Raw genomic sequence first — 11,360 nt, 5'->3', positions numbered from 1 at the left:
TTGTAGTATCTGCAAAAGCTTGGCCTGCAGTCCAGTCCGAAATATTGTTATCATCCTTCTCTTCTTTGCCGTCTTCCATTATAACCCCTATTTTACCGTGCTTGGCCCAAACCAACTAGTTAGGCATGAAATCGTATCTAAACAAGTGGCTGAGAACAGTGCCCCAGGAAGACTAGTCCTTCTTGTTACTGCATTGGAAGCATGGACAAATATAAATCCCTTCTCAGGCTTGTTGGCTTTGGCCATTTTTAGAAAATAATGCAAGCCATCAACAAACTTCTTGGTCCGTCTGTCCGCGTTATACATCCATTGTCGGTCCATCTGCATCGTATTACATGAGAAATGAACATAGGTCTTCGTATTAGATAATGAACTTGATCAATATTGATAATTTACACCAATCAACCTTCATAAAGATAAAAACAATTCACATGAAAATTACACCAATCAACATTCATATCATTCACTAGGTCGACAAAAGAAAAATGTTAGAATTTTGGAACAAGACAATAAAGATACATATACACTAAAGATTATAGACGCTCCATAGTGGACTTCACATAGTCAATTATCCTAAAATAATGGTACAACATAGTAGAATGTTCGCCCTCCAAGCCACCTCTACACATGACTCAATCTTCTACGAAGTGTATGGAGAGCCACCTCCGCTCCTCCAGTACCAGAGAATAGTGTAAGCACATTCATGCCATGTGTAGACACTGTTCTCTGGTATTGGAGAAACGGAGGAACCAACGCTTTAGAATGTTCCTCCAAGTCTATGGAGAGCCACCTCCGCTCCTCCAATACCAGAGCATAGTGTAAGCACATTCATGCCATGTGTAGATACTGTTCTCTGGGATTGGAGGAGCAGAGGTGGTACATCCATTGCCGGTCCATCTGCATCGTATTACGTGAAAAATAAACATAGGGCTTCGTATTAGATAAAGAACTTGATCAATATTAGGTAGGGGAAAATAGAGTAAATGTATTTATAATATTTAGTCCTTGCAATGAACATGAGATAAATAAATTATTGGTTAAATAAATACAATTATAGTTAAATTACAGTGACATGAAAAATTGTAGCAATGACCAAATTCTATTTCTTACACCTACAATTTATTTATCTTAATTTTATTGCAATGACTAAATATTAAAAACATATTTACTCTATAGTTTTCCCATACCTAATATTGATCAAGTTTTTTACCTAATACGAATTATATATAACAAGTAAGTTATCCATCAAATTCTAACTCAAAAACATGTATAAATAAAAATCCTCTCCATTCTCCCTCATTCTAAAAAACTCATTTTTCTCTATCTCTAAAGTATAAAATAAAGCATAATAATAATAAATGAAGGGAGGATGAAATAGCTAACCTTTACAACACTTTGGATGAGTGAATCCTCATGAAAATGAAAAAAAATTGGGCAGCACCTCTGATAAGGACATCAACACCAACGATACATCTACGCCGACACGAGTACCATTTCTATGCCGACACAAGTACCAGTTTCTGGTCCTATTACTCACGCTCATGCTCATCAATTTAATCATCAAGTAAGCTCACTCTTGAGTTCCTGTCAATTATATTTAGACCATGGAGACACGTGCACTCTTATTTTGGTTAGGAACTAGGGAGAAGACCGAAAGGGAAAAGGACTCGCGCAGGCTGGATTCGGACTGCAGGATAGCACCAACTTGTGAGGACACCACAATCGCATACAGATTCGGATTGGGGCATTTAAGTACTTCACAGATTCATTATGAAATCTATTTTCATATGGATTTGGACTCAAGTCCATATCTAGTCGAAGGCGGCCGCAATGATCGAATTACTACCAAGAGGTTTTCTATCCAAAGGTGCTGCGTCACTTTAATTTGGGCCGTGTATCAAGTCGGGTCCATTAGGGACGCGTCCTAGGGTTGGAGCATGACCCCAACAACCTGGTGGTCATCCTCCCACCTTCATATACCCCTTAGCCGTCACCAAGAACAATTGGGTTTTGTTTAGATCAGGTTTAGCTCTCACTACTTGCTTGTAAACACGCGTGCTGGATCAGCCACCCATCTTCTTGTCTTTGGAACCCCATCATTATTGAGGTTGAGTTTGAAACCTTCACCTTCATCTAGTAAATTCAGTACTTGTTATACTTATTCTTGCTAGTTCTTCGATTGCTTGCAGGACGAGTGCCCTAGTGGTCGGGTGACGCGCTCCACAAGATCGCGACAGCCATTGGATGTGGTGTATCGGTTGCTAAGGCGCAACTTGGAAAGCTGTAGTCGGACCCTGAATGTCGTCTCCATCCTACCAATCGAAAACTCACTAGATCCCACCATTGAGCTGTGGGCTGAAAACTCGCTAGATCCTCGTAGAAACTCCTTTTAGAATGTAAAACCAACAAGTAGTATTCTTGTTTTATAGCTATATTAGTACTACATGATATATGTATCAAAACAATTACGTAGAATCATGGGTACACATGAATACCCCTAGCTACATCATTGGTTATAACTTAAGGGGTGTCTGGACCTTTGGACCTCATAAAATTTATGTCACATCGAATATTCGGAGGTTAATTAGGAGGACTAAATATAAGCTAATTATAAAACTAATTACATAGATGGAGGCTAATTCACGAGACGAATTTATTAAGCCTAATTAATCCATCATTAGCATATATTTACTGTAGCATCATATTGTCAAATCATGAACTAATTAGGCTTAATAGATTCGTCTCGCAAATTAGTCTCCATCTGTGTAATTGGTTTTGTAATTAGTCTATATTTAATACTCCTAATTAGTATCTAAACATTCGATGTGACAGAAATTTTAGGAAGGATTAAAGAAACAAATACCCTTAGCACCACATGAAAAGTTTGCTCCACTATGTTACACCTATCTTAGGGCCTGTTTGGATCCGGCATCCTAAAATTTAGGACATGTCACGTTGGATGTTTAGATACTAATTAGAAGTATTAAATATAATCTAATTATAAAACTAATTGCACAGATGGAGTCTAATTCGCGAGACGAATCTATTAAGTCTAATTAGTCCATAATTTGACAATGTGGTGCTACAGTAACCATTTGCTAATGATGGATTAATTAGGTTTAATAGATTCGTCTCGTGAATTAGTATAGGGGTTCTGCAGTTAGTTTTATAATTAGCTCATGTTTAATCCTTCTAATTAGCATCCGAACATCCGATGTGACCCTTCTAAAGTTTGTATCAAACACCCCCTTAGCCATTTCTCTTTCTTCCTCAATCTTGCTCAGGGTCAGCCGGTCAGGGCCTCGGTGGACGGGCCAGCTAGCGCAGCCCGTGCGCTGCTACACGTTGCTGCGGTAGAAAGTTGGAAGCAATGGGCCTGATTGGTTGGCTGGTTTGAGCTGAACCAGGCTCTCAGCATGCAGGCAACGTGTGATTGGATGGGTGCGGATGGGTGCAGCAGCGTTCTAAGCTTGTCGCGCACGGCGCAAGATTTCCTCATCAGCGGCTCCAAAAATACGGAGAAAGGTTATGTTTAGGCTTTGTTTAGCTGCCCAACTTTGGAGTACCAAAAGTACTATAGCAACACTGTAGCGTTTATTTTGTATTTGTGAATTATTGTTCAAATATTAACTAATTAGGCTCAAAAGATTCGTCTCGCAAAGTAAAACAAAACTGTGCAATTAGTTTTTGATTTCGTCTACATTCAGTACTCCATGCATGTACCGCAAGTTTGATGTGATGGGGAATCTTCTTTTTGCATAGTGCCAAAGTTAGGATTCAGGTACTAATTAGTCAATATTTGGACAATATTTGGACAAATACAAACGAAACGCTACAAACGAAATATTTGGACAATAATTCACAAATACAAACGAAACGCTACAGTTACGCATTTATGGCAAAATACCAATTTTGCTACTCCCAAATTGGGAACTAAACAAGGCCAATAGCCAAAATGCTCGTTTCTGCCGGGTCAGGCTCATAGGAGCACGCGAGGTGTGCGGGAAGGAGAGTAGAGGTGCAGCGTCAGTTAAATGTCAAGGCAACCAATCAACTCGTCAGCCTGGCCGGAGCGAACCTGGCTCGGTGATGCGGTGGAGGCTGGGAGCGTGCAACAAACCAACCCAATCGCGCTATGGTTGCCGGCAGCCCGGCTGCAACGCGCCTCGCTGATCGAGTAGCCGCACCCGTTCCCTCACAAAGCAGATCCAAGAGCGATTTGCTTCCGGTGATCCATCTAGATGGCAACAGGATCTATAGATCGAAGCTAGCGCCTAGCGGCCTAGCGCCCGTGCTGGATTAGATTAGACCGAAAAAACATGCTACATGCACCCGTTGTCCAGGCTCCCGTGGCGTCAAGCACTTCCGTGGCCCACCAGTCGGGTGCCGCCAGGCAAGAGCCGCATCGGGCCCGCACACCAGCGGGCAGCGAGAGCCAACACGCCGCGTGGGTGAGCTGTCCCGGCCGGTCCGCAATCATTCGTGCCACCTCCGTCCACGTCGTCCACGACGGACGGGGGTGGGCCTTCGCAGTTACCAAAACAGTCCGCTCCTGGGAAGTGAGTCCCACCACAGTCCGGGCCCAACGTCAGGCAGGTGAAGCGGTGAAACCCCTCTTCGAGGAGAGTTTTACAGCTATTATGAAAGTTGGATCTAACCTTCATGCCCCTAAAAAGTTCGTCGACAACTGTATGCCCAAGTGCAACTTTATTTGTCTCTCCATGCCATTCCGTCCCTATTCCATTTGGTTTTGACCGTTTGAGAGCTCTTACAAGCGGGCCCAGGTAGCGAAAATGTTCATTGTACCCTTTGTCTCTAAGACATATTAGCGGAGGCCGTGTTGACCAACCCTCCACCGCTCGCACTCGCCTCGCCGCCAATCCTAATCCGGCAATCCCATCCCGATGGCGCAAGGCACCGCGCCCTCCACCGCCGGGGCCGCCGGCGGCGGCTACACCTCGCTCCCGTGGTCTCCACGACTCCCCCTGGCACCCCCCGCCCAACTCCTCCCCCTCTTATCTCCCTCGCTCACGACGACACACCCACATTGCGCCCGCCGTTGTCAATCCTAGCTGATCAGGCCAAGTTCGCGGGGATTTCGGGAGGTGTGACAGCAGGAGCAGCATTTGGCCATGGACCCGTGCCCGTTTGTGCGGGTGCTAGTCGGCAACCTCGCGCTCAGAATGCCGGTGGCGCCGCTGGCCGCCGGCGCCAGCGCGGGCGTCCACCCGTCCACGTCGCCGTGCCATTGCAAGATCCGGCTAGGAAAGATGCCGGCTCAGCTCGTCCCGACGCCGCTCGTGCCCTTCGACGGCGGCGAGCAGGCGCCGGCGTCCGGGGCGCTCGCCGCTGCGTTCCATCTGTCCAAGGCTGACCTGGAGTGGTTCAACGGGAAGCCGTTTCGTCGCTCTTCTCCTCGCGTGGGGAGGCGTGCCTAAAGGTCGCGGTCTACACCGGCCGGAAGGGGAGCACCTGTGGGGTCAGCTCCGGGCGGCTGCTCGGGAAGGCTACCATCCTGCTCGACCTCATGGGCGCCGAGGCCAAGCCCGCGGTGCTGCATAGCAGCTGGATCTCCATCGGGAAGAGAGGCGGCAAGGGCAGCCCCGCGGCGGCGGAGCTCAGCCTCACCGTCCAGGCGGAGCCCGACCCGCGGTTCGTGTTCGAGTTTGACGGTGAGCCGGAGTGCAGCCCGCAGGTGCTGCAGGTGCGGGGCAGCATGAAGCAGCCAATGTTCACCTGCAAGTTTGGGTGCCGCAGCAACAGCGATCTGCGGAGGCCGGGGATGCAGCCGGAGCGGGAGGGGGCGTCAGGGAAGGAGCGCAAGGGATGGTCCGTGACGGTGCACGACCTGTCGGGCTCCCCTGTAGCGATGGCGTCCATGGTCACGCCCTTCGTGCCGTCGCCGGGGACGGACCGCGTGAGCCGCTCCAACCCGAGTGCGTGGCTCATCCTCCGCCTCGTTGGCGATGGCGCCTGGGAGCCCTGGGCGCGCCTCGAGTGCTGGCGCGAGCGCGGCGACGCCGGCGCGTCCGACAGCCTGGGCTACCGCTTCGACCTCTTCCTCCCCGGCGTCGACCACGCCGTCCCCCTCGCCGATTCCTCCATCCCGTCATCCAAGGGCGGCAAGTTCGCCATCGACCTCACCGCCGCGCAGCCGCTTAGCTGTAGCGGCACGCCGGGGTGCAGCCCGTGGGGCAGCGGCGACTTCAGCAACTGGCCCCTGGGGAACTACCGCGGGTTCGTCATGTCCGCCGCTGTCTAGGGCGAGGGCCGGTGCAGCAAGCCGACAGGAGGTCGGGGTGGCGCACATCGGGTGTGCCGAGGATGCGGTGGCGTTCGTGGCCCTCGCGGCGGCCGTGGACCTGAGCATGGACGCGTGCGGACTTTTAAAACAAAGGGTACAATGGACATTTTCGCTGCCTGGGTCTGCTTGTAAGAGCTCTCAAACGGTCAAAACCGAACGGAATAGGGACGAAATGGTATGGAGGGACAAACCAAGTTGCACTTAGGCATATAGGTGTCGACAAACTTTTTAGAGGTACGGAGGTTAGACCCAACTTTGGCACACAGGTAAAAGACTCCTCTTCTGGCTGTCCGCCCGCGTGGGCCACTCTGACGCGATCCAGGCCGTCTCCTCCGCCTTCCTGATCTCCCCACTCGCCGCTGCCGCAACGCCGGCGTAGCGAGAGATGAAGGGCGTTACTGGCGGCGCGGCGGCTCCGGGGGACTACGTCTACTTCAAGTCCATCGTCCCGCTCCATAAGATCTCCGTGAGTTCGCGCGCTCCCCTGACTGCCTCCCTCCCATGCCCCATCTCACTTGAGTCTCTTACCCCTCGCGCGTCCGGGTTTTTGGGGATATGGGGTACTCGGCGTCAGCCTGTGCCGCTTGGTTCGCAGCTTGGTCGTTGTCTGATTTGGGATGGATTTGAAGCGAATTCAGTGTGAAGAGCTCTCTATGCTCGACGACAGAGCGCGATGGTTGGTGTGGATTTAGTGTTTGGCAGGCGCATTTGCTGTGATTTTGGCGTTATCGTTGTGATGCTAAGACAGTGGCTTTACCCCAATCTGATGATACTCTAACAGAGATTGCAATATTTATGGTTAATTTTGCGTTTATTCGCATCATAATGGAAATCTCTGCCCACTGCCGGGTGGTTCTTGTCTGATCATGATCCAATCATTCTATAGCTTCACAAGTACCCACTTGGTGGCTTGGTCGACTCTTGTAAGGATTAGCTCAAATTTCTCAAGTTTACTGGCCACTCCATCTCTCTAGTATGCTCAATCAACTTATTTGGTGATTAGGATATAAGTTTATTTACAATAGGAGCTGCTGATCAAATTTGGTCTTACCTTAGGATGCAACTGTTTTTTCATTGTTTGCTTGCATTAACTGTGTGCATAGTTGTGGATTTATTTGTTTTTGCCCTATGTCCATATCCAGTAACAGATATGCATGGTAAACATCAATCTTTGATTACCCCTGAGTTTTCCAGTCTGGAGCTTGTGCATATCTTTGTCAACTCACCAAAGTTTTGCTGTGCAAAAAATGTGCGTTCTGAAAGAAAAAAAATGCTTTAGTGGTTTGTGTTTAATGTTTATTTTGTTCCATTTTTTTTCCTAGTTTCTGATCCTTTCATTGGAAAATTTGTAGATTGGACAAAAACTGTGGAGGTACTACGACTTTGGGCCCAAGGTTGTACCTTCTCTTGTCTGCATCCCAGGAATTGCAGGGACAGCTGATGTGTACTATAAACAGATTATGTCCCTCTGTATGAAGGTACATACATTCAGAAATGGATGTTTCCCTCCATCTTGCTCTATTCTTATTTCAGTTATCTGAAATTAGGAAATTCATGTGTGCCTGTGTTAAATGGCTACCTAAATCATATTCCTGTTTGGAGACAGCTAAATTGGGGTAGTATCATTAAGTCTGTCAAATTTCATTTGGGCATACCTTGTTCAAATTTTACTACCAATTTATCCCTGTAGCCTGTGGTGTAATTAGTTGATTACATGTGGAGCTACTTTTAGATTCTTTTTCCAATTTTCTTACAGGGTTATCGAGTGATATCTATCGACGTTCCGCAAGTTTGGAATCACCATGAATGGATTCATTCATTTGAAAAATTCTTGGATTCCATGAACATCCATCATGTAAGGAAACATACCCAGTTTTTCTTCTGCATTCATGTTCTAACAAGACTATTAGGTTAATAAGGCATTGCCATTTTGGTTTCTAGCACCCATTTTCTTACAATTAAATACATTTTTCACTCCCTACTTTGCATTTGAAAAAAAATAAATTTGTTTTTTCAGTTTTATTCAACTTTCCGTCAGGATGTAGACAAATTTATAACCAAGATATAATGTGAAATCGGTGCAAAATTGTTTATTATTGTTTAATTATATTCTTTCTCAAACTTGCTTGGGACTGAAAGGCTATGTTGTTGTTGTTGTTGTTGTAAGTATATTCTTTCTCGAGAAAACAAGTACAGTAGGGCTAGTCTGTAGTTTAGTCCTTGTAAATATGCCCCAGAAGTCTTGTTTTTACAAAACTGAATCCTCAAGTATTTCATTTCAATTGTGAATAGGTTATGCTGACCGTCTGAGAGTGCAGGTTCATATTTATGGTACATCTCTTGGTGGATTTTTGGCACAAATATTTGCTCAACACCGTCCCAGGAGAGTGAAGTCCTTGGTCCTATCAAATACTTTTCTTGAGACACACAAGTTTGCTGCTGCCATGCCATGGTCTCCAGTGTATGTATAATCTTTTGGAAAGCCTTCTTTCAAGACTGTGATTATGTATTACAAAGTTGTCATATGCTGTGTACGCATCTGACACCTCCTTTCATTTAAATCACGTTGTTTCAAAGGCATTAGCATATGTTGCTTGCTAACACAAGGCTTATGTTTTACTTAAAAAAACACAAGGATTATGTTTTCATTGTAATTTATCACTGATGGGATAGAAACTATCCTTTTTTTAAAAAATTAACGATTTTAAGTCTCACAAGGCTTCACCAAAATCTGATGATGTACCAATTTCTGTGATTCCGTATAAGCTAACCAGAAAGTTAACCGAGTTTCCTTACATCAATCACTTCAAATTCATCTTATTGAAACCAGGAATAATGGTGTCTTGTTCTGCTGGAGAATACGTTTTTGCTACAAACAAATTTTTAGGCCATGTTTGTTGCGTTCTGTGGAACACAAATGTAACTTTAAAACTCAGTTTCTATGCTTAAAGAAAACTTGTGTCTATTATGCAGTTTTTATGTTCCGTTCTTATTTTTAAGCTGCTGTGAAGAAATCTGGCACCTGTTTTGCAAATCAAATTATAATATAACACAGTATGATATCAATGGTTTGACAGTTGATTTGTTAAATATTCCATGTTTTGTGCAGTTCGCAATGCAGCTGCATCTCCTTTAGCGATTTGGTTTAGAAAAACACAGCTAATGAGACATGAAGATATGTTATTTGCAACAGTACTGAGCTAAACCAAGCATCTGACATTCAACAATTAGTGATGTCACCGTTGCTGTAGCTTAGATGACTTTAAGTGTAGCAGCTGTGAGCAGAACATGGTGGCTATAATGGCTTGACTTGAAGCTGAATGATTTTCAATGAAACACATGATGTAACATGTGAAGAATAAACATGATGCAACTAAGAAACTCGGTTTCTCAGATCAACTTAAATTAGTTTTCTATAAAAAAAACTTTTCTTAACATTAGGTGATAGCATGTGTTCAGATTTTTCTGTTTGGGAAAAATATGTTCAAACTTTAACAATATAAAATCTATTTATACATGTATATTAACTACTGAATAACTCTATCCAACAATCTTCTTTCTATTGCAGTGTTAATTGGACCCCTTCTTTTTTGCTGAAGCGGTACCTCTTGACAGGAATCCGAGATGGTCCCCATGAACCATTCATTGCAGACTCAGTAGATTTTGTTGTGGGTCAGGTTTGTATCACACTTAAAAACATCATTAGATGTTTTTGCATTAACAGAACTTTTTAAATGATTTTTATATGTTATAGGTATGAGCAATCAAACTTGATGTGATATATGGTTAAATATTTGTAGTTAGATGACTGATTTGAGGATAACAACCCTTTCTCTTTTTTTTTCTTCATTGATATTCTCTGTTCTACCTGCCTTCTCATTTGATAACATCTTCTCCATTCCAGGTCGAGACATTGTCAAGAGATGACCTTTCATCAAGGTTGATGTTAAATGTTAATGTTTCATCAGTTGGGTCATTGATGCTACCTGATTCACTCATCACTATAATGGATGTAAGTTATCTAAAATTTAACTGACTAGCAGAAACCTCATACATTAAGGTTCACATGGGGCTTTTCTTAGTTCTCCATTCCATCTATTGGCTGCAAGACAGCTAGAGCCAAGGCTGTGTATATGGTTAACATTGGATTCGGAAATCAAATCTGAACATGTATGAGTAGGTTGGGAGATAAACATCTTTAGTTTTGATTCCGTATTAATGACTTCCAAAATTAGCTCTTACCATAATTCATGACCTGTGAGCTGTGACACTCCAATACTTCTTATATGCTAATGCTGTGCAGTGCATATCTTTGCACAGACAAACGACTACTCTGCTGTTCCCCAGCAGTTGAAGGACCAGTTGAATGAAAGGTATCCTGGTGCAAGGCGTGCTGTACTGAAGACTGGTGGCGATTTTCCCTTCCTGTCCCGTCCAGATGAAGTTAATCTGTACCTTCAGGTATTGTGGACACATCTTTTGTTTCCTTTTCATTGTTAGGGGCTTCATGAAGAATAATTATTGAAACATTGCCAGCTACATTTGAGGCGAGTTGGTGTAGAACCTAGGCCAGATCTTGTCCAAGGCTTCACACAAAATGGCAGTTCTGGGAGTTCAAAGGATCAGATAGAGGGCAGGGACGGCTTCGGTGATAGCCCTGGAGACAATGGCCACCGTGGTACAGGTGGAAGTGATCATGATGTTCGGTATTGTGGATCAGAATCACAAGATTCTGATGAGCCGATACCAACAAGCACAATGTACTAGGTATGCTCCACTGAACCCTGCGAACTTTACTATGGATGCACATGAGTTTAATCAGTACTATGTCTTTGCTTTGTATGTTTTGTCAAGACAGCTGTTCAATATATGCAGAAGTGGGTCTGAAGAAAAACATGGAAGCGCGTGTCACAGCTGCATCGGAGTCAGGGTTGCCAGTGGGAAAGGCGGCAGATGGAAAGGCACTTCTGTACGTTTGTATAATATGCTTGCCTTCTGTATTTATATGTAGGTCTGTAAATTGGATTCCATTCCATATATGCCCGAGACATGAAAT

At 44.7% G+C, this 11,360-nt stretch overlaps 1 protein-coding gene and 1 pseudogene across 3 annotated transcripts; both read left to right on the top strand.

The window, feature by feature from the left end:
• The first annotated feature begins 5,132 nt into the window (after positions 1-5,132).
• Positions 5,133-6,683, top strand: LOC101786994 (annotated as a pseudogene).
• Positions 6,591-11,354, top strand: LOC101774715 (maspardin). Of its 3 annotated transcripts, none has more exons than XM_004983265.4 (9): positions 6,591-6,770; positions 7,657-7,782; positions 8,061-8,159; positions 8,623-8,765; positions 9,873-9,981; positions 10,209-10,316; positions 10,625-10,765; positions 10,841-11,071; positions 11,163-11,354. In XM_004983265.4, the coding sequence occupies exons 1-8, from the start codon at positions 6,690-6,692 to the stop codon at positions 11,069-11,071; spliced, it is 1,038 nt and encodes a 345-aa protein (XP_004983322.1). In that variant the 5' UTR covers positions 6,591-6,689; the 3' UTR covers positions 11,163-11,354. The 3 variants fall into 3 exon arrangements, with proteins under 3 accessions (XP_004983322.1, XP_004983324.1, XP_004983323.1); XM_004983267.4 differs by having other exon boundaries at positions 11,159-11,354; XM_004983266.3 differs by having other exon boundaries at positions 6,592-6,770; positions 11,180-11,354.
• The last annotated feature ends 6 nt before the right edge of the window (positions 11,355-11,360 follow it).

Source organism: Setaria italica, chromosome IX (genome assembly GCF_000263155.2).
Source record: "Setaria italica strain Yugu1 chromosome IX, Setaria_italica_v2.0, whole genome shotgun sequence".
NCBI classification, from domain to species: Eukaryota; Viridiplantae; Streptophyta; class Magnoliopsida; order Poales; family Poaceae; genus Setaria; species Setaria italica.
The sequence above is the reverse complement of the archived record's forward strand: the minus strand, read 5'-3'. Positions and strand labels throughout refer to the sequence as shown.

Bases quoted from the DNA above. Each gene is read 5' to 3' on its own strand.
- LOC101774715 (XM_004983265.4), top strand. From the start codon at position 6,690: ATGAAGGGCGTTACTGGCGGCGCGGCGGCTCCGGGGGACTACGTCTAC. The intron at 8,766-9,872 runs GTATGTATAATC...TTTCTATTGCAG, and splicing joins GCCATGCCATGGTCTCCAGT to TGTTAATTGGACCCCTTCTT. The intron at 9,982-10,208 runs GTTTGTATCACA...TCTCCATTCCAG, and splicing joins TAGATTTTGTTGTGGGTCAG to GTCGAGACATTGTCAAGAGA.